Below are 21,995 nucleotides of genomic sequence, written 5' to 3'. Positions count from 1 at the left end.
GTTTATTTATTTTGAGAGAAAGAGAGAGAGAGGGGGAGAGAATGAGTGGGGGAGAGGCAGAGAGAGAGAGAGAGACAGAGAGAGAAAATCCCAAGCAGGCTCCAAGTTCCACGCTGAGCTCGACTTGGGGCTCCATCCCAGGACCGTGAGATCATGACCTGAGCTGAAATCCAGAGTCGGATGCTCGACCCGCTGAGCCACCCAGGCGCCCCGGTCTCTTGCTATCTTAAAGGGAAGTCAAGGGAAGATGGAATCCTGGGGTCATCACACATCGTCCGATGGGAGTCCCGGGTCTCACGTCAGAACTCGCAGGGATGTGAGGCAGGGCCCAGGTGACCTACCGCTTTCCCCACATGTGTCCCCCGCACTGTGGCCGCCAGCCCCGGTTACCGCTGGGAGCGGCACACTGAATCACGTGCTAGGGGCCCAGCTGGTCTGCACCCACTTACAAAAAAAGAAAGCAGGTCTCAGCTTCCAACCTCAGAGCCTCCTCTGGAATTTAAAAGAGTTCTAGGTGGTTTAAAGGTGGAGCGGACTGAGGCTGCTAACTGGTCACGGCCCGCCAGCCCCCGTAATTAGCACGAGACCACTGTATCGTGTAAATGCCGCTCAGTGTTCAGCAATGACTAACCGCTCCATTTCAGGCTGTTTACTTAAGAGCGGGGCTTTCCTCCACAATGGATGTTTCTGGGTATTTACCTACTTAGCAAGAGAGGAGAGAGGAGAGAGGAGAGGAGAGAGGAGAGAGAGAGAAAGAAAGAGAGACAAGACAGAAGGTAAGGACCCAGATCCCCGTTTCTCTGCCCTTCACAACACCCCCACCCAGCCTCCCGCCTCCCAACCCCAGCACTGTGGGGGACCTGCTTCCTCCCAAGTTTTGCCAGGCTACTGAGCCCCGTGACCTTGGGAGAGACACTTCTCCGCCCCGAGCCTCTGTCCCCTCATCAGCAAACTCGGCAGGCTGAATTGGGCGAGGTCAAAAATCACCCACATGGGAGGTGCAGTGAGTGGAGAAGGTGAAACGTCTCTGTTAAAGTCACACACGCTTCTTACTTACGGAAAACCACAGCACGACAGGCTAGGTCTGTCTCCAAGCGGACTACGGAAGTGTCCCGGCCTCTAGCAGCTGGCCACATGCTACCCGGACAAATGCAAAAAGAAGGATTAAAGGTTATCTGCAGAGTAACCCCTGGAAAACGGCCAGCAGGCCTGAGCACACAGTTAAGAGAGTAAAACTTGTCAACAAATATGTATGTATATGGTAAATGTGTGTGTGTATGTGATGACAGTCATGTTCACTACAATTTTCTTTTCTAGGGAGAATGTTGCAAATCTATCTGTGTGCAGACAATACCAAAGCGAGCCTCGTGTGACGGCGGGTAGGGAAACCCCAAGGAGAAAAGCTTGCTGCCTTGAGGGGCAGGGAAGGCTGGACAGCGCGGGGCTCCGTGCTGGGTGCCGTGTATGGAGACAGGCCAGCAAGACAGGCCTGCCGGTGGGGCCCGGGGCCTGAAAGGGCACTGTTCTAGACGGCGGGGGCATTTAAGATACATTTTTTTACCCTGTTTGAGGTGGAGTGAACCTGGCATTTACCGTAGGAAATCTTCAGTCAGGTACCTATTGTGTATTGAGTGCGTGTGGGTATTGGAGTGCTGATGCCTTGTGTAGAAAAGAGGCTGGGTTCTCGTTTGGCTTGATATCGGGAAAATCAGGAACATTCTACTTGATGCAAGGATGGCGGGGGGTGGGGGTGGGGGGCTCAGCTGTCATCGGAGTTGATCTCTACCTGCCTGGGCCTGGCCTATCTCGTTGCCAAAGCCAACACCCTTCGATCTTTTCACTTGACGTGTCTTTGTCCACCTCTCCACGTTCCGCTCCAAGGCTAGTGTTCATTTTCCCGATCACTCCACCCTCTCTATGCCCGGATTCATTCCCCAGTGACCACCATGCCCCCCCCCCCAACCCCCCAGGCATCTGTGTGTTTCTTGAGCACTCCTCGCCTCCCCACCCCCAGGTTGGAGGCCCAGGAGGACAGAGCCCCTGTGGCTTTCTTTCCCTGCTCTGCCCACTGGGCACCTAGCTGGCACAAGGCAGACTTTCAGGGTGTGCGCAATCGATAACCAAATGAATATCGTTAAGCGCCTATTAGTCAGATCAATAGTGACAAATACTCCCCAATGACCATGCTTATTTGAAAATACACCCCAAGCATTGTTTCTCTACCCACCCCCCCCCACCCCCCATGCTTCTCTGCAGGGATTGAAGACAGTCTGATGTTTTTGCAGACGTGTCCACGTTTAGGGGCCGTCTTGTCCTTGTCGGCTCTCCCCTGGGATGTATCCATTCTTCCCTGGAAGCTTGCACACAGGGCGCCCGCCTTGGCGGGTGTGCTTCCTAAGCGCCGTGGTCTTTCAGGGGATGCCGGGGTCTGGTAGAAAAACAGGGGTGCCTCCACGCTCCGCGCAGCCCAACCCTCTCACCAGGCTCTGCAGATAAAAACCCTTAAAACCCCGGTTAAATCTCGGTTTGCTGGTGTCGCTACGGCTCCTGCAGCGGCCCCGGGTAGTAGGCACCGCGGTGGGCAGGCGGGGAGGAAGGCAGAGCGCGAGCGCGCCCCTCGAGGCTCCCGGGCCGGCTGCCTGGGCCGCGGTGCGTACCGAGCGCGCCCCGAAGCGCTCCCCGGCCTCGGAGACTTCCGGGCGCCGGGCGCTCAGCCCTCGGCCCCGGGCCCGGGCAGCAGGCGGCGCGGCGCCGGCATGCTAAGTGGGCCGCACTGGGCGCCTTTGTTCCCCGCGCCTCCGAGGACCGCTTCCCTCTGCATCCTAATGGGCTCGTCCCCCCGCCCCCCCTCCGCGTCCCGGACCCCGGGGCGCCGCCCGCCCCCGCCCCGCGGGCTGAGCACCTGCGCCGCCCCCCGCCGCGCCCCCCAGCGGGGGGTCCGGCGGCCCGCGGCGCAAGTCTCGCGGTGCTACGGCCCCGGCGGGGGAGCGGCGGCCCGCGCCCCCCGCCGCGCGACAAAGGCCGGCCGGGGAGGCGGGGGCGGGGCGGCGGCGGCGGCGCGGGGGGGGGCGGGGGGGAGCGGAGGCAGCGCCCGCCCGCGCCGTCCTTTGTGTGGCGGCGGCGGCGGCGCCTGGGCCCGCCCGCCCTCCGGGGCCCGGCTCCGCGCCGCCCTCCGCCCCGCCCGGCCGCCCGGCCTCCCGGCAAGATGGCAACCCCGGCGGCGGTCAACCCTCCCGGTGAGTAGCGGCCGCGCCCGCCCGCAGGCCCGGCCGGGACCCGCGCTCGGGGGTTCTGCGCTCCGGGGACCCGCGCTCGCGGGGAGGGGGGGGGGGCGGCTGCGCTCCGGGGACCCGCGCTCCGGGGACCCGCGCGCCGCAGCCCCGGCTCCGGCCGCAGCATCAGCACCGGCACAGCCCCGGCGGCGGAGGCGGGCCTCGCGGCCCCCGGCCCCCCCCCCCTCGCGTGCCGAGGACGCCCGCCGCCGGCTGCCCGGTGCCGCGCGCTGTCGCGTTCGGGGCGCGGCCCCGTGGCATCTCCGGCAGCGGCCGCGGGCGGCGGGAGGGCACGGCGCGGGCGCGGGCGCGGGCAAAAGTTTGGAGCCGGGATTCAACAGGGTGGACCGGGGTGGAGCTCGCGGCTGGTCCCCGCGCGGCCCGCCCCCGGGCGCCCCGGTGCCCCCTCCCCGCCCCCCGGCTCCGCAGTGGGCACGGGCGCCCGGCCTGCGGCGGCGGCGGCGGCGGCGCGGAGCATCCCGGCCCCTCCCGGCTCGCGCCCTCTGCCTCCGCGGGCCGCCCTGTCCTCTGGGTGCAGCCGGTGACAACCGTGCTCGCCCCGGCAGATTTCGAAAATGGAACTAGGTCCTGCTAAGCGGGACTACTGAGCTGGTTTGCAGTGGGCGCAGGAAAACCCCGGCTTAGTTGGGGAGTCGGGCTCCCTAGGGGTGCCCAAGAGTGGGAAGGGGACACGCAGGCTGCCGGCTGTGAGGTTTTGGTGTCGCGCCGGCAGGGCTTGGTGCTGGGTCTGGGGGGCATGCAGGCGGCCAAGTCAGAGGCCAGTCCTCAAGGAGCCCCCCCCCCCCAGAGGGAGGTGGCCTGTTGGAGGTGGTGATGGGGTGGGGTGCCTAGCAGAGAAAACAAAACTGTCATCAGAGTTAGGAGTGAAGGATCCCCTGCATCCAAAGTGGTCAGGGGGCGCTTTTGGAGATCAGACATTTCCCAACTGGCCTTGGGAGGATTGGAAGGTTTGAATGTGCAGAGCAGGGCCCAGGGGGCGTGCGTGGGGAGGGGACAGCGTGAATGGCAGACACACTGAGTAGGTTTCAATGAATATTTGGGGACTCTGGGTATCCAGAGGGAGGGAGCAGTGGGGTTTCACAGACTTGTTCGGCTCTGAAGGACAGCCTAAGGAGTCGACTCTCTCCCCGCTCCCCCCCCCCCCCAGGTTAAGGAGTCCTCGGTGGTCTTGAATGCGGAAGTCATGTGATCATGGTTCTTCTGGAAGGTTGACTTGTCAGCCATGTCTAGATATCATAGAAAGGAAGGAGCAAGGTTGGAGGCAGAGAGGCTGGTCCAAACGAGGCATATGGTGGGGAGTGGTCCCACTTAGTGGCACTGGCTTGGAACAGAGAGCAGGTGGAGGGGCCTGGAGTTGACACACTGCTCGGAGTTGGGGCATGGGTAAGGGGGGGGGGCCCTGGAGACACAGGTGGGGAGTCTGAGTAGCTCCCAAGAGGCAGGTTCCATAAGAGAACCTCAGAAGTCTCAGAAGAACTGACGGGGAGCTCCTGCTCCAGGACACGGAAGGGGACCGTGGCACATTTGGAGACCGCCCCTCAAGTTTGCTAGTGACTCAAGTCTGCAGTTTCAGCCGGGTCCGCTGCTTACGAACCAATAGCCAGTTGATGGATTTAAATGTTGTGATGTTAAAAAAAAAAAAAAAAAAAAAAGGCAAACGCAGTAACATGAAGATATTTTGGTCCCATACAGGCTTATATTGGAAAGAGGAGTACGAAACTGAGGAAACTGAGGGCGTTTACCTAATACACACACACACACACACACACACACACACACACACACACACCATTACATCACTGTTGGAAACGATTTTGTTCGTCATCGTGGTCCCACGCCCGGAGCCAATAGGGCAGCTGCCTGGCATGGCAGCGTGGTGCCCATGAGTGTCTGTGCCCCGGACGCCGGGAGACCCCACTGCTACAAGTGAGGGGTTGTTTTTATTATTTGGAAACACCGGGCCTCCTTGACAGACGGTGATGTCTGTGTGTCCTGTCCATTGGCTGAGATGCCAGGGATCGTGAGCACGGAGAGGTCTTCTCAAGGGAAGAGTCTTTCTCTGACTCGGTGCCCTGGGGTGACACTCAGCTCTGTGGGGCGTGTTGCTCCTGGCCCCCGTGAATATCTGCCTTCTCCCTAAGGAGAAGGCCAATATAGTTTGAACGGATATGTTGAAAGGCTTGAGCCCAAGAGAGAGACTTCAGATCCGACTTGCAGTTTACAGCAAAGAGAGGCAGGGCACCCAAGCTTCTTGCCAAGTCCGCTGCTCCGGGGCGGGAGTCCCTGGATGCTTCTTTGAGCATCTCGTCCTCCTGCCGCACTCCTGGCCCTGGACATTGTTGCTCTGCAGAGAGTAAGAGCTTGGTAAACATGGGCCGATGCGCCGGGGGGCACCGAGATCTCTGTGTGCTGGTTCTTTGCGCCCAGGGTCCAAAGGCCGCAGCCTGTCACCTCCCCGCCCACCCACACGCTTTTTCCGTTTTCCCAGCTGAGCCCTCACTGCCCACCGGCAGACCCCTCTGCAGTTCTGCGTCTCCGTGAGGCAGGGCGAGGGCACTCGGGGGCCCGGTGATGCCCGAGGAAGCTGGAGGTTTCACATCCTGTGGTGGTTCGGGCGACAGGAGCCCCATTTAAAGCTCTGATTTGGCCTTTCCAGTCTCCTGCTGGGGTTTCAGGTCTGGATTCCAGCAGCCACTCGCGGGGGGGGGGGGGGGGGGGGGGGGAGGCGGGGCTCCCAGGAATTCTCAGGAACTGACTACTTGGCGTACTGCGTTTCCTGGAGCCACGCGCCCGTCCACGGCAGGGACACATCGCTGTTTCATCGACTCCTAAGGAAAGACTAGGGCCAATTATACGATGAGGCTCCATTTCAGGCATGTTTTAAAAATGTGCATTGAGAATCAGCCAAGAACCGTGCATCAAGGAAAAACCCATTCTGCTGCTGGCCCGTCCACGTGTAAAACATGCAGTTGTGTTTTCAACAAAAATCTGTGTAGAGCTTACGCTCTAGGCATGTGCCATGATGGCCTTTTGAGTTCTGCCAAATGAAGAGAAGGGTGTCTGAAAAAGTTTCCTTAGTTCTCAGCCAATAGTTACCGTGCAACTATTTTTTTTAAAGCTTATTTATTTATTTTGAAAGGGGTGTGCAGAGAGAGGGAGAGGGAGAATCCCGCGAGCAGGCTGTGCGCCGTCGGCCTGGGGGCTCGATCTCGCAAACCGTGAGATCCTGAGCTGAGCCAAAATCAAGAGCCAGACGCTCAGCCCACTGAGCCCCGCAGGCTTTACTGAGCAACTGTTATGTGCCAGGTACCGAGAGCTAGGTTCTGGGTGATCAGTGGTAAACCCAGGACAGCACCTGCCATCGTCCTGTTTGCTGGTGGCCAGGGAATACGTAGTTGTAAAGAATCACGTGGATGTGTGAGTTATGACATCGCTAATGCTACAAATGAAGGAGGTTTGGGGTTTGCCTCTTTGAGGGGGCAGCTTATTTTCTTATATTACATAGAATTTATTGTCAAATTGGTTTCCATACCACACCCAGTGCTCATCCCAACAGGTGCCCTCCTCCGTGCCCATCACCCACTCTCCCCTCTCCCCCAACCCCCATCAACCCTCAGTTTGTTCTCAGTATTGAAGAGTCTCTCATGGTTTGCCTCCTTCCCTCTCTGTAACTTTCCCCCCCTTCCCCTCACCCCTGGTCTTCTGCTGAGTTTCTCAAGATCCACATATGAGTGAAAACATATGGTATCTGTCTCTCTCTGCCTGACATATTTCACTCAGCATAATACCCTCCAGTTCCATCCACATTGCTGCAAATGGCCAGATTTCATTCTTTCTCATTGCCAAGTAGTATTCCGTTGTGTATATAAACCACATCTTCTTTATCCATTCGTCAGTTGATGGACATTTAGGATCCTTCCGTAATTTGGCTATTGTTGAAAGTGCTGCTCTAAACATTGGGTACAGGTGCCCCTATGCATCAGCACGCCTGTATCCCGTGGATAAATGCCTAGCAGTGCTATTGCTGGGTCATAGGGTAGATCTCGTTTTAATTTTTTTGAGGAACCTCCACACTGTTCTCCAGAGTGGCTGCACCAGTTTGCATTCCCACCAGCAGTGCAAGAGGGTTCCCGTTTCTCCACATCCTCTCCAGCATCTAGAGTCTCCTGATTTGTTGATCTTAGCTACTCTGACCAGTGTGAGGTGGTATCTCAGTGAGGTTTTGATGAGTATTTCTGAGGGAGCCACTTAAAACAAATTCTTTTTTACACGCACTTGATTTTATTGCTTTCTCTTACAGATAGCTCCATATAAAGCCAACTTGGTGTATCGATCAGCAGATTTAGAATCAAAACACTCTGAGGTCACAGTTGCTACAAAAAAGTCCAGAGGACATTGTGTCAGGGGGTTCCTAGGTGGTCATCGTTTTTAAGGGTTTGTTTTCTTCTTTGAGGTTGTCCTGATACTTGTGACGTTGCACGGGCGATTGCAGACATTTGGTTAATACACAAGTCAGGACTGCTGTCTATCACGAGACATTTCATAGGTGAGAAGGTGGGCGTGGGAACTGTGGATCTCGGCGAAGGTGATAGTGAAACTGATGATCGATGTTGCAGGGGGTTCTACGAGGCAGTACTTTATGACCAACGTACCACCACTTAGCGTTTGCTGCATAGGTGGGGTGCATTCTAACACGGACGTGTATACGTTCGTAAAACAGAATACGTATTAATCGAACAGAGTGAGTGTATGATGTGTAACGAAAAGCTTTGTGAGACTGTATTTCAGGTTAAGACGAACTTTGTAACATTTATGTGATTTTCCCTTTTGTTCTTGTTGAGTGTAGTTGACACACAGTGTTACATTAGTCTCACGTCTTACGTTATCCTGGGCCCCACAGGCGTGGCCACCGTCTGTCACCACGTGGCACTGTTATGGCACCATTGGCTGTATTCCACGTGCTGCGCCTTCCGTCCGTGGCTTCCTCGTCCCGTGACTGGCAGCCTGGACCCCCCTCTCCCCTTCACCCATTTGCGATCCCCCCACCCACTCCCTTCTGGCAACCACGAGTTTGTCCTCCGTATTTATGGGTTTTTGGGTTTTTTTTTTAGCTTAATACATGTAAGGGCAATTTGTCTTTCTCTGTCGGACTTATTTCACTTAGTATAATGCTCTCTGGGTCCATCCATGTTGTTACAAATGACAAGATCTCATTTTTTTAAATGGCTGAATCATATTCCATTGTGTGTATGTATGTGTGTATATATATGTAGATACATATGTATGTATATATGTAGATATGTATGTATATGTATATATATGTATGTATATATGTAGATATATATGTATCTATGTATGTATCTATCTATATATATATATACACACACCACATCTTTATCCATCTATTGACGGACACTTGGGTTTCTGCCTTATCTTGACTATTACAAATAAGGCTGCAGTAAACACAGGGTTGCACATATCTTTTTGAATTAGTGTTTGTTTTCTTTGGGTGAATACCTAGTAGTTGACTTACTGGATGATATGGTAATTCTGGTTTTAACTTTCTGAGGAACCTCCACACTGTTCTCCACAGCGGCTGCACCAGTCTGCTTTCCCACCAACAGTGCAAGAGGGTTCCCGTTTCTCCGCATCCTCGCCAGCATCTATAGTCTCCTGATTTGTTCGTTTTAGCCACTCTGATTGGCGTGAGGTGGTATCTTCTTGTGGTTTTGATTTGCATTTCCCTGATGACGAGTGATGTTGGACACCTTTTCGCGTGTCTGTTGGCCTCTGGATGTCTTCTATGGAAAGATGTCTGTTCAGGTTCTGTGGCCGTTTTCTAATCAGTTTTTGGTGTTGAGTTGTGTATGTTCTCTGTGTAGTTTCGATATTAACCCCTTATTGGATGTGTCGTTTGCAAATATCTTCTCCCATTCCGTAGGCTGCCTTTTCATTTTGCTGATGCTTTCCTTTGCTGTGCAAAAGCTCTTTATTTTCGTGGCGTGCCAATAGTTTATTTTTGCTTCTGTTTCCCTTGCCTTAGGAGACATATTCATAAATCTGTTGCTAAGACCAAGTCCAAGAGATGACTGCCTGTGTTTTCTTTTAGGGGTCTTGTGGTTTCAGTCTCACATTTAGGTCTTTAATCCATTTTGACTTTATTTTTGTGCCTGGTGTAACAAAGTGGTCCCGTTTCATTCTGGATGTGGCTGTCCAGTTTTCCCAGCACCTTTTATCAAACGGACTGTCTTACATATTCTTGCCTTGAGGAGCCAACCTGTGAGTTGAGATCCGAGGAGTGAAGAGAAACACGGGCAAGCAGGTGCATTCTGGGAAGAGCCTCTGCAAAGGCCCTGGGGTCAGAAAGGCCGGTCTGCTTTGAGGAACCAGAGCGGGCCAGAGCAGCTGGAGGTGCGGCCGGCGGGTGGGGTCTCGAGCAGGGGAGGGACGTGACGTGACCCGCACTCCGCTGGGCCCTGGCTGCTGTGTGGAGAGCAGATGGGAAGGCCGGACTCTGGTTGGAGGTGGCTGCCAGGGACCCCGGCTGGCAGGGGAGACGCGGAGAAGCACACGGAGGCGAGGTACCCCTTGGGGCGGGGCCGCCACGCTGAACACGCACGTCCTCGTGCACCTAGCAGTGGGCCGGGGACCCCCCGCGTGGCCGCCTGCAGCCGCTCCTTTTGGGCAGAACCGGCAGGGCCGCGGTGGGGGGGTGGGTGCGGTGTGCGCCTGGGTGACAGGAGGTGACCGGACTGGGGAGCCCCCGAGACGAGCAGGCGGGAGCTGTCGCGGAGACAGCAGTCAGGCTGGAGTCCCTCTGTCCCCGTCGGTCTGTGCTGACGCTGGCTGACATGCCCGGGGACGTCATCCCCCTGTGCCACGGCCCCTGGGTGCTGGGCCGTAACGCAAGGGGCAGGTACTGGCAGCCGCGTGGGGCCAGCCGGGCCTGCAGACAGGCTGGTGGGAGCCGTCACTGCTCAGGGCGGGCCCTTGCACCCCGATGCCACGCACCCGATTCTGGCCCAGACCCTCGGCTCCAGAGCTCTGGCCGACGCCGAGCTCCCCTGTCTCCACCCGCCCCTTGCCCACACCTGAGGGTTTCCCTGCCCATGCCCTCTGCTCCTCCTGGTCCCGGCTTGGATCGTCCCTTCTCCCAAAGCCTGTCTCCAGAGACGGCGTGCCCATGCTGCCGTCCGCCCGGGCCCCGTGCACTTTGCATCTGGAGCATTTCTGTGACCCGGGGTGGAGTGGTAAGGTATGGAGTTGCTGCTGGATGCCTGGGTCTCCTGCTGGCCCCGAGGCCCCACGAGGGCGGGGGGAGCCTTCCTCACTCTGCAGCCCCTCCCGTCACACCGCCTCCCGCACGGCAGCCTGCCCATAAGGTGTGCCTGTGGACAGGTGCACGGGTGCCGGGGAACCGTGTTACACGCCCGTGCGCACTTGCTTGTGAATGCCTGCCTGGGAGACAAGCTGTGCGGTGTGTTCGTGGGTCCCCGAAACAGGAGGCCAGAGCTGTCGAATTTAGGTTCTGGCCTTGGTTTGCGGGAACTGGTTTTGATCTGTAAATCCTAGCAGAGTGGTCCGAACCCAGATCAGCTCCTCCAGACTTCGTCTCATCGTAAAGGAACCCGGGAGATGCACAGATCGTATCCTCTGCCCCAGAAGGAGGGGAGGTCAGACTGGCAATAACCTGGCGACTGGCTGGGAGTCGTGGGAGGCCACCACCTTCCTTACGAAAGTCCCCGAGGGTCCCCTGGAAGGGGTCTCCCCGTCCTGCCTTCCGTTCTGTGTGCGGAACCGTGGGTGTGGTGGGCGTGATTCCCGGGGGGCTCCAGACACGACACGGAGGCAGCTTCACTTCTGTTCAGGGGATGCCCGCCGCCCCCCGACGCGATGCTGCTGGGCCCGAGGCCAAGCCCTTTGCAGATAAGGAGCCCCTGTGGCCTTCAAGACTGCAACACTTTGACCGTTTTCCAGGTGAATCCACAGAAAAAGCGAAACTGCCCACGAGCAGGTACTTCCTGCTGTTGTCCATTGTGCAGAAGCAGGGGGCCTCTTCCGCCGCCTTGGTTGTGCCGTGAGGGTGGCCAGGCGGAGCCCGCGGGTCCCCCAGCCCCTGCCGAGGCGCCCCCTCCTTTCCTGCTCATAACCGACTCCCTTCCCCCGAGTACAACAATAAACAGACATGACTTTTCCCCCCAAAGACCATGTGCACATACAGAAGAGAATCGTTCTGAACACACTGCTTTGTTGCCTTTATTTCCCTTCATTAATAGTACGAATGCCACAGCATCTGTCTTATGGCCCCGTCCTCATCTATGGGCTCTGTCTCTCATGCTTACGTTCACAGCATTTGCTACGCTTTTCCGTTCGTCAGAAGTACGCACAGCATGCTCATCGACGTCCCCGTATACAAATATACAATTACGTGATTTCTTTCTCCCCTTAGGTTAACTTCCTAGAGGAGAATTGAACGATCAGATGGGTTTAAATGCTTTTTAGAAATATGCTTTTTTTGCTTTAATGTTTATTTCTTTTGAGAAAGAGAGCACGAGTTGGGGAGGGACAGAAAGAGAGGGAGAGAGAATCTCAAGCAGGTTCTGCACAGAGCCTGACATGGGGCTCGATCCCACAACTGTGAGATTGTGACCTGAGCCGAGATCAGGAGTCAGACGCTTCACGACTGAGCCCTCCAGGTGCCCCATATGCTTTTATTTTGTATCGGTTTCCGCAGAGGTTAACCCAGAGGCTCAGACTGGTTCAGAGACTTGCCTGGGGTTCCCACAGTGTAAATGGGGGGGGAGGAATGGGCCCCCGCGAGTTCATGTCTTCCACGTGGCCTTTTCCAGCGGAGGTGCCATTAGCTGCCCTAGAAACCTTGGATCACTGCTGTCTGTCTGTGCGTGGCCCGGGCCCGTCCCCAGGGCTTTGAGAGCATGGGGCAGGGGGGGCGCTGCCCTCCCTCTGCCTGCGCTCTGTGGCTTAGACAGTTTGTGGTGGTTATTCCTGCTTTGGATGCAAATCCAGGAGGTTTTAACACCTGGGGGTAAGTGTGTGTGTGTGCGTGTGTGTGTGTATTTGATTTGCGGACCCCTGCACTGGATAGATACCTCTCTCCCCGGGCCCCGGTGACAAAGGAGAGGCTACCTGTAGGACAGCTGGGGAGGACTCCCAGGCTGGCACCGAAACCAGGCTCCGTGGGTAGATCAGGGCCTCCCGAGAGCCAGATCAGGGAAGGCCTTGCTGGCAGCTGAGTGAGGAACCAGGAGAGAGGGGGGTCATCCTCTGTTCATCAGATCCTCCCGGGGCCCTGCAGTGGTCCACTGGGGGCCATCAGAGGCTTGTAGCCTGTCGATGAGGCTTCTGCCTGCCAAGTTTTGCCTGGCCCACCGAACTGTCCTAATGGCAGTTAAGGAAAAAGCCACTGAAATTGCTCAGATAAGGGAGGCCAGGGAAGCTACACGGATACACCTTGCAACATCAGTGAATGAGCCGGGTCCCAGACTTCGAGGCACCAGGAGGCCGGATGTCCATTTATGTACGCATTTTTTTAATTTAAATTTAAATTTTATTTCATTTGAGAGAGAGAGAGGGAGAATGAGCAGGGGAGGGGCAGAGAGAGAGGGAGACACAGAATCCAAAGTAGGCTCCAGGCTCTGAGCCGTCAGCACAGAGCCCGACGCGGGGCTGGAACCCACGCGCTGTGAGATCCTGACCTGAGCAGAAGTCAGACACTCAACCGACTGAGCCACCCAGGGGCCCCTCCACATATTTTAAATTCATGGCTATCTCCAAATGGTATTCTCTTTCTTATCTCGGAGAGACATCTGACCCAGCCGTGTGGCAGAGCCTCTCAGAAACCTGGCACGGGAGCAGAGGTGTGTCCGCAGAGGTGTGTGGTCTCTAGAGGGGGTCTGGTTGTCACGACACCGAAGGGGGTGGGGAGGTGGGGGGTGGGCATCTGGTGGGTGGAGGCCAGGGATGCTGTTGAACGTCCCACGGCCCCCCCACAGCGCAGTTATCCGGCCCCAGATGGCACTCGTGCCCGGGGGGAGCAGCCCCGGTGTGTGGGGACGGGACTTTTTGTAACCTCTGGGCACTGGCAGCTGGCCAAGGAGCCCAGAAGTTCCGTGGGGCGTGTGGCCGGCAGAGAATTAGGGGCTGGCTCCCAAGACCAGCACGTCGCGGTGGCCGTAAGGACGAGGTGGTACTTTTCAGATAATCATGATACCCGTGAAGGAAGTTAATTTAAATGTGAAATAACAGAACTGCCAGATTTTTTTTTTTATTATTATTTTTAGAACAGCATTGATGTTTCACATCAGCAGTTTGAAATGAGGCGTAGTCCGGAATCATCTGCCTTAATTTGATATGCTTGATGGATTCCAAGTTCCCCAAAGAATAAAATGAATGAATGTGTTCAAGGATCACAGCTGTGTTCTCTGCTTTGGAAAGCAGATCCCACCAGAAACCTTCCCGTTGGGTTCGGGCAGCTTGTCCAGCGGTTTCGGAAACGGCCTCCAGGACAGGCATGTTGGGACAGTTTCTGCCAATGACTGGCCGCCCGCTGGATGGCAGGGGGAGGGGACCCCACTGGCGCCTCCCGTGGGCACGGAGGACGCGAAAGGCCGGGCTGGGGGCATACGGCCGCTTCTGGGACGAGAGCCTGTGGCCTTCCCGACGCCCGTCTCCAGCTGCCTGCCGGGGGCGTCTGTCCGTGTGTCCCCCGGACCCTGAAGCCTGCCTCTCCTGCACTCCCTGCTCCCCATAGGCCCCCGGTGGTGGTGAATGGCGCCTGTCTCCATTCACCGGCCAGAGCCAGACAGTAATTATTTTAATTGCTTACCCACCTAATTAAACAGATATTAATTGGATGCCAACTGCGTGCCCACAGCGGTGTGCCAGGGCCGGCGCGGTTTCCGCTTTCGCGGAGCTCGCCGTGTCTTAGATAATCACGGGCGCGAGGCGATCATTGAAATAAGTAGCGGGAGAGAGAGGGGTCTTCGTTTCCAGATGCCACGGGGAGGCCCGAAGTGGAGGGGACAGGGGCAGAGACCGAGGGACCCCCAGGTAGGTCGGCGGTAAGCCTGGCCGAGCCGGGTGGCGGACTGGATATCGCCGATGCGGGGGCAGGAGCGCCACGTTCCCGATTCGGTCACGGGGCGGGTAGGGCGCCGTGTTCCAGGCCAGAGGGCCCGGCGAGTCGGGGCCCTTGGGGGTATTTTGGTGGAGGCGGCGGGGAGAGCACGATCGGTCTCGCACATTCCGAGCTCAAGACACCTAAGTGCCTCGGGGATTTGCCGGGAGCCTCGGAGTCGCCCGTTTCCCTTCGGGTTGGGGCATTTTGTTTTGCTTTAGCTCGACCGAGGTGTGGCACGCGACGGGGGCCTCATGAGTGTTCGTGGAGTGGGCGCCTGACGCGAGCTCCACGTCTCCCAGACGGCAAGCCAACGGAGAGTTGGGTCCACCACAAGGTGGCTCTGGTTTCGGTGACGTTTACGCGGGGCGGGCAGCTGGCTCGCAGAGAAGTGGCGAGAACGGAGCACAGGACCGGGCTCCCCGAGGGTCAGCCGCGGCTCGTGTGCCGGGTTCTCCAGCTGGCCTCTGTCTCGCTGGGCAACTTGAGGGTGCATGGTGCACCCCGTGCCCCGTCCTTTCTGAATACTGCCACGTGTCTCCTGGTGACGAGGGGACAGGCCCCCGGTAAGTACCCGAGACACGCGGTGTGGCCTCCCACACGGAGCTCACGGCTGCCTCCGTGTGCAACCCTATGTCGGCAAGAGCCAGACCTCCAAGGTCCCGCAGACCCTGTTGTCAGCGCCCCGAAATTCCTCAGGAGCCGCCGTCGTCGCTGTGCGCCCCAGACTTGCGAGCACACGATCGGTCTCTCCTCACCCCCCCCCCCCGTGCCGCCCTCTCTGCCCACGGGTCCCGCCCCCGTGCTGTGACAAAAGCACGCTTTTGCACCGCGAGACATCTCCAGAGTTCTTTCTTGACCGTCGCAACGCCACGTCACTGGGAAGAAGGGCGTTCTCTTACGGGACAACAGTTTGTGACCCATGTCAGGGCATCAGCGTCCAGGTGACACCCAACGTCGCACCCCCTGACCCTACTCTCACTCCATTAGGCGTTCTTCCAGAAACCTGCCGTTTCCTGGTCCTCGGTTTCATCCAGGATCGCAAATCCCGCTTACTGTACTTCTGATCTCTCCGGCTTATTTATTTCATAACTGGACGTCTGTACCTCTTCTCGCCTTTAACCAGTGCCTGTCACTCCCCCCCCCCCCACCAGTTCTCTGTATTTAAGAGCGTGTTTCTTTGTTTTTTATTTGTTCATTTCTTTTTGTTTTGTTTTAGATTCCACATCCGAGTCAATCATACGGTCTCTGTCTTTCTCTGACTTATTTCACACAGCATAACTCCCTCTGGGCCATGGTTGTGATGTCCCTTTACTCCCCTTTAATTCTGGAACAATCGCTCAGAGGCGTCGTTGGGTTGGTTTGTTTTGGTTTTTGGATTTTCTTTTATGGCCTTGACATGTTTTGCCAAGTACGGGCCAGTCATTTTGTAAAATACCTCCCAATTTTGTTCGATGTTGCCTCATCGTGACATTGGGGTTGTGCTTTTTAAATTAAAAAAAATCTTAAATTTCATTTTATTTATTTATTTTAAAAATTTTTAAATGTTTATTTTTGAGAGAGACAGAGCGTGAGCAGGGGCAGGGCAGAGAGAGAGGGAGACACAGGATCCGAAGCAGGATCCAGGCTCCGAGCTGTCAGCACAGAGCCCGACGTGGGGCTCGAACCCACAGACCGCGAGATCCTGACCTGAGCCGAAGTCGGATGCTCAACCGACTGAGCCACCCAGGCTCCCCCGAAATAATTATAATCTAACCGTGTAAGGACGATCATATCTCTAATAAAGTCAGTAGGGATTTCGGGCGTTTAATTACCAACTCTCCCGACACACGCTGCAAGGCTCTTCAGGTGAGCTGCTCTCCTGCGATTCGTGAGACCGCACTTCTCGGCGAGACCTTCCTTCAGGTGGTCGGCGTGTCGCGTGTCCCCCCCTTTGTTGCTGGTGCACGCCCGCGCTGAGATGTGCATTTTCATTTATTCCAGGAGGCTCGTCTGCTCCTTCTGTGTTCCACTGAAGAGATAAGTTTGTAATTTACTGTGACTTTGTAAAGAAAGACCTAGTAACTCAAGAGCCGGGGTTCTTTCTGGAATAATTGGCCTGCAGGCACCTGCTGCGTTTTCCTAAGCGAGAGCCCCTCCCTCATCCCTGTCCCTCTCCCCACGTCCCCCCTTTGTTTCTCCCTCCTCCTCCTTCCCCTCCTCCCTTCTCCCTCACCCCTGCCCATCCCCCCGCCCTTCTCTCTCATCAGAGACCCTGTCCTGTTGTGACTGTCCTTCCCGCCCTCCCCACCTGCTGCTTTCCAGCCCAGTCGTGCCCTGCCCCCCACTCCTCCTCCTCCCCGTCCTCGCAGGCATCACCCAGGGACCGTCCTCCCTCCCAGCACCTCCCATGCACCGGACAGGCCAGTGTGTGTGTGGGGGGGGACGGCCGCTCAAGAGGGTCCCCGGACTCTGTGCGGGGCACTTGCCTCTGCACACGGTGGCTCGGCGCCCCCATCTGCTTCCACCTACTTGAGCGGCTCCCGCCGCGTCCAGGGCAATCCAGTTTGTACACCTTGTGGACAAACTAGAGGTTCGGACACGGGCCTTTTTCCCTTCATCCGTTCAGCACGTGTGTGTCGGCTGCCTGCCGTCACCAGTCACTGTGCTCAGGTGCTGGGATACGCTGGGGAGACCCAAGGACGCGGCTTGCTGGGAGGTGTGTGCCCTCTTCTGCGCCTGCGCCCCGAGCACCCCCGCAGCGCAGGTCCGTTAGGCCTGTCGGCCACCAGGTGGCGCCGTCCTACAGGTAACGCCGTTCCTCCCCGAGACCTGCGAGCATCCCCCGGAGGCAGGCCTGTGGGGCCCAGCGCCGCCCTCCGCCCCGTCCCGGAGGCTCTGTCGGTGGATAGGCCGGGATGCAGGGGGGGCGGCGTTTGCATTTCGGACCAGTCCCCAGGTGACGCTGATGCTCCTGGTTCCTGGACCACCCCGAGGTCCACCGAGGCAGAGGCCGCGAAGCCCAGTGCTGTGCCCGCTGCTGCCCAACCCACCTGGTTCAGGATCCATGAACTCATTGGATCTTCCTGCTGCTTGGGGCTTAATGGCCCCATTTCACAGCTGGTGAGTGTGAGGCTGTTCTGATCCCAGGCGCACTCTCTTTCCACTGTCACCCTGGCTCTCCTGGGTGGCTTCGAGAGGAAGGCACTGGGTGTGTGAGCGAGCTGTCCTGGGAGAGGTGACTGACGTTGTTAGCTGGGCATCGGGCAGCATGAGAGACTAAATTCTTTCTCCGTATTCTGTCCTTCTGGAAATTCTGGTAGTTGGACATAGACCTCCTGGAGTGGTCTTCCAGGAGGACCCAACTCCTCGATCACTTTGGGGAGATTTAAACTTCTTCAGAAAATAAATCTCTCATTTCTTTCCCCAGAGAAGACTCCAGTTTCTTGGCATCGGGGGTTCACGGAATGCCCTCACTGTCGTTGATGGGATGTCGGGACTCAGGAGAGACAGGGTATGAGTTCAGTGTGGCGTCTTTCACTGGAAAATGGTGGCTTTTCAAAGCATTTAGGTTAATTGTTTTGTTTTAAGAGAACAAGATTCTCTAATTGAGTAGAATGACTGATACCCAAGTATACCATCATATACTAGTTACGACTTGAAGAAAGTGATTCAAGGGTTTGAAAATAAAAGGTTTGGCTGTAGTCTATCAGGCCAATGCAGAGGAAAAGAAACCATGGTCACGATTTTAAAATCAGTGAAAAGGAAATTATGTCAAAACATCTCATGGTACAAAGGAGGCCATTTTTAGTTGTAGTTTGTAGTTTACTGGGTTTGAACCTTAATGCACCAAACAACATTCTGTAACTGACAGGAATTTCTCAGGGCTCTTGAATGCAAGCCCCATGTTACTGCATTATTTTTTCTCATCAAATTAAATCTGCCTCATCCTTTCCAGCTTGGCTGTTGGGACGTCCTATCTCATTTTCCCTGGGGAAGGTGACCTTTTCCCTGGGGTCATTTAGGACGCTTTGGGCCTTACGTAGCCCAGGAGCACTGGAAGAGGGGCCTCAGATCTTCTGTCAATTGTGACTCTTTGTGAGACACTCGTTGCCCAGGTCCTTAGGGTGCACGTGAAGGCAGCCAGCTGGCCGGCTGTCGTTACATCCAAGTGGGCTGTCGGGAAATTACAGCGTTGAAAAATAAACAAGATTAGGGGATCAGTGGAAGAATTTAATAGCTACTAAACACAGATGAATAGAGAATTAATGAATTAGAAAGTGGGATGGAAGGAATTACGGAGCATTTAGCACAGAGGCTGAGTCAGGACCCAGGAGCATGGGGCTCTGAGTCAGAGCCCCGTGCATAATCTACTTATGCACGTAGATTAGAGCCATGGGCAGAGACGGGTGCAGGGCCGGCCGGAATCCAGGAGAAGAGGCTGGTCACCTTCCAGAACTAATGAGAGGCCCCGAGCCTCGGAGTCAGGAGTTACGGCAGACTGCAAGCGAGAAAAATGAAAAGAAACGCAAACCTAAACCAAGTGTAGTGAAAACAGAAAGGAGCAAAGACAAAGAGGGCCAAGGGACTCGAACCCGTCTCTGAACACCTCCCGGCAGGAATGCCGTCCCCGGAGCCCGAGGCGCTGTGCCACCCTTGACACGCCCACGCGTGGCACGCTGCCGTCCCGTGGCCCCCTAAACGGCCGTGTTTCCGTGCGGTCCTGACGGGCGTGTTTCCCTCCCACCCTCTTTTGTGAAGGTGGGTATTCCGGTGGCATTTCCACTGGATGACATCGGGGGCCACGGTCCCTATTTCGGGTCCCCACGTCTGCCCGTGAGTCTCCGGCGAATTGGGTACCTCTCAGGACTGGACGGTTAGGGGACAAGAGAGCAGCATGTAGGGGATGCACGGAAACCGGAGCAAAGGTTCCCCGTTCCTCTGTGGCCGGACTGGACGGTAGTTGAGGGCTGTCTCTCCTTTAGGTAGAGCCACAGCTGGGCGGTGCCGGTCCGCCTACTCTCTATTCGGAGCTAAGCTGTGGGAGCGGAGCCGGCTTTGGGGCGCCGTCCTCTTAGATGTGACGGCCCTCACGGCAGCCCAGCTGCCTCCCGAACTCGGTCTCTGTCGACCTCCTGCCCATCCAGCGAAGCCCCGCCTCTCCATGGCCCTTTCCCCCAGGGCTGCCGTGTGGGGGTGGACCGGGCGAAGGGAAGGGAGGGCGGGCTTGGTGCAAGGTCACGGGCCTCGGTCACGAGGCTGTTCCCTCTCCGGCTCCGTGCGGGGGGGGGGGGGGGGGGGGGGGAGAAGGGCGTTTCGCTGCTCCTGACCAGGTCAGATGATCTCCTTTGGAGGAATGCGTTTCACAGGTGAGAAACAAACACCCTCTTTGACTGGGTGCCGTTGACCGACCACCCGGGTCAGCTCGGGCCGCCGTAACGAGGGGCCGTAGACCCGGCAGCCTCGGTAACAGAAGTTCAGGTTTTCAGTTTGGAGTCCGGGAAGGTCAAGAGCGAGGTGCGGGACGGTTCGGTTCCTGGCCCGGAGCCCCCCTGCCGGCTTGATGGCCGCCTTGTCGCCGTGTCTGCTCTGGTGCAGAGGGGGTAGCCTGCTCTCTGTCACCTCCTCCAGCAAGGACACTGATCCCAGCGCGAGGCCTCACCCTCGAGACCTCATCTGAGCCTGGTCAGCCCACACAGGCCCCGCCTCCCCAGGCCGCCACGTTAGGAGCTGGGGCCTCAACAGGGGAGTGGGGCGCAGGGGGGCACGAGTCGGTCTGCAGCACCCACTCGACATTGTGTTGGATGTGGTCGCAGCGAGCCACGTTTGGGGCCACGCGGTTGTGGACCTGAGTGGGAAAGGGGAGACGAGACAGACACAGGGCAGGAGGGGCGGCAGGAGTGGCTGACCCGTGACGTCGAGGGACTCCGCCGTGGCTCTGCTAAGACGTGAGCGCGGGTCTTGTGAGCCACATCGTGGAATATTATTTTTTGGTTCACAGCTCACAGTGGACCATCCACTCGATTCTGACTTGAGGACAGTGACTGGGAGGGTACCTGATGCAGGACGGGCGCCCAGAAACCCTTCGTGGGGGGGGGGTAGTCCGTGGGAGGGTACCTGATGCAGGACGGGCGCCCAGAAACCCTTCGTGGGGGGGGGGTAGTCCGTGGGAGGGTACCTGATGCAGGACGGGCGCCCAGAAACCCTTCGTGGGGGGGGGGTAGTCCGTGGGAGGGTACCTGATGCAGGACGGGCACCCAGAAACCCTTCGTGGGGGGGGGTAGTCCGTGGGAGGGTACCTGATGCGGGACGGGCACCCAGAAACCCTTCGTGGGGGGCAGGCACGAGTTGAGAGCCTCGGGACTTAAGTGAGGTCTGCTGGCAGCATGCATGGAAGTCAGCCTGCCACGTGGTTTGGGGAGGAGACACTGAGTTTGGTTTCGAATGTAGAGACTGAGGTCGTCTGTGAAACCTCAGCACATATGCCCCGTGGTTGGAGGTCAGGGAGCCGCCGTCTGAGGAAGTGTAGGTCGCTGGCCTCAGCCCTGCGGTCACAGCAGGAGCCCCGCAAGGAAGCCGTGGCCTGGTGTCGCCCAGGGCTTGCCCGCTGCGCTCTCCGAGGGGGCGCTTTTCTTTTACGTTTACACAGTCTCAGCCCCGGCAGGTTCGCTGCTACCCTTCCAGACCTGCCTCCCTGACAATGCCCTTTGTTCTGACCTCTGAGGGATCACAGTCCGCATGTGGCTTCACTTCTGCGTGCCTGTTCACCCCCAGTCCTGCCTCCCAGGTGTCAGGACCCCCCCACACCCACCTGCCTGTCCTGCCAGCGCTGGGGACGGCCTCTGTCTGCTGGTGTCGCCCAGGGCTTGCCCGCTGGGCGCCTGTGGGCTTAGTGCAGTGGCTTGGGCGGCACCGGTGTGAGGTGCGTGCACCGTAAAAACTATACCTGCTGGTGACCAGGTGGGGCGTCCCTCGTGGGCCCGCGGCGACGTGGGTGCCCTTCTCCCATCCTGCAGCAGGCAGTGCTGTGGAATCACACACCTGAGCGCGTCTGTGCGTAGACCCGGAGTGTTGGAGGGAAGATGCTGGTGGCGTAACAGACGGTGCTCGCGTTGCGCGTTGCCACTTTGACCTGCTCGCAGCGGCTCGGACGTTATCTCACGAGGCGCGAGTAGGGGGGGGATGCGTACTTTGCAGACGGGTGGAATGCGACGGTGACTCAGCCAGTCTCACGGGTGGGCGAGGCAGGAGACGGGTGCCTTTCTGTGTCCCGGCCGCGGTCCCCGTGCTCAACCTTACGCCAGAGCGGTGCGGCGGTGATCTCACCGGCCAGAAGCCGCTGTCTGCAGAAGTGTCCTCGACCGGTCAGTGCAGAAACGGGGGCTGAAGGAGGGCCGAGGTCCCACGGAGGAGGGGCCGGAAGAAATGAGGTCAGGGCTGTGTGTCCCCCTCCCGGACTCGTGCACCTACACAGCAGGTGTCGGCAGGTGCAGTTTTCGGACCAGAGGCACGCAGTGGCCTGACAACAGTGCAGTGACAGAGCCTTCGTCCAGCCAGGGGATGCCAGACCCTTCCTCCTCACCTGC

The 21,995-nt window shown here is 57.5% G+C and overlaps 1 protein-coding gene across 1 annotated transcript in view; it reads left to right on the top strand.

Annotated features, from left to right (window-relative positions):
* Window positions 1-607: 607 nt before the first annotated feature.
* ARNT2 (aryl hydrocarbon receptor nuclear translocator 2) overlaps window positions 608-21,995 on the top strand; it is a 143,676-nt gene continuing 122,288 nt past the window's right edge. Inside the window, exon 1 of the mRNA XM_086711749.1 lies at window positions 608-776. Within this exon, the coding sequence (XP_086567875.1) occupies window positions 623-776 (154 nt within the window). The 5' untranslated portion in view covers window positions 608-622. The remainder of the gene's footprint in view (window positions 777-21,995) is intronic.

Source organism: Puma concolor, chromosome B3 (assembly GCF_028749965.1).
Source record: "Puma concolor isolate L17-30 chromosome B3, mPumCon1.1.hap2, whole genome shotgun sequence".
Taxonomy (NCBI): domain Eukaryota; kingdom Metazoa; phylum Chordata; class Mammalia; order Carnivora; family Felidae; genus Puma; species Puma concolor.
This window is presented reverse-complemented; position numbering and strand designations above follow the sequence as displayed.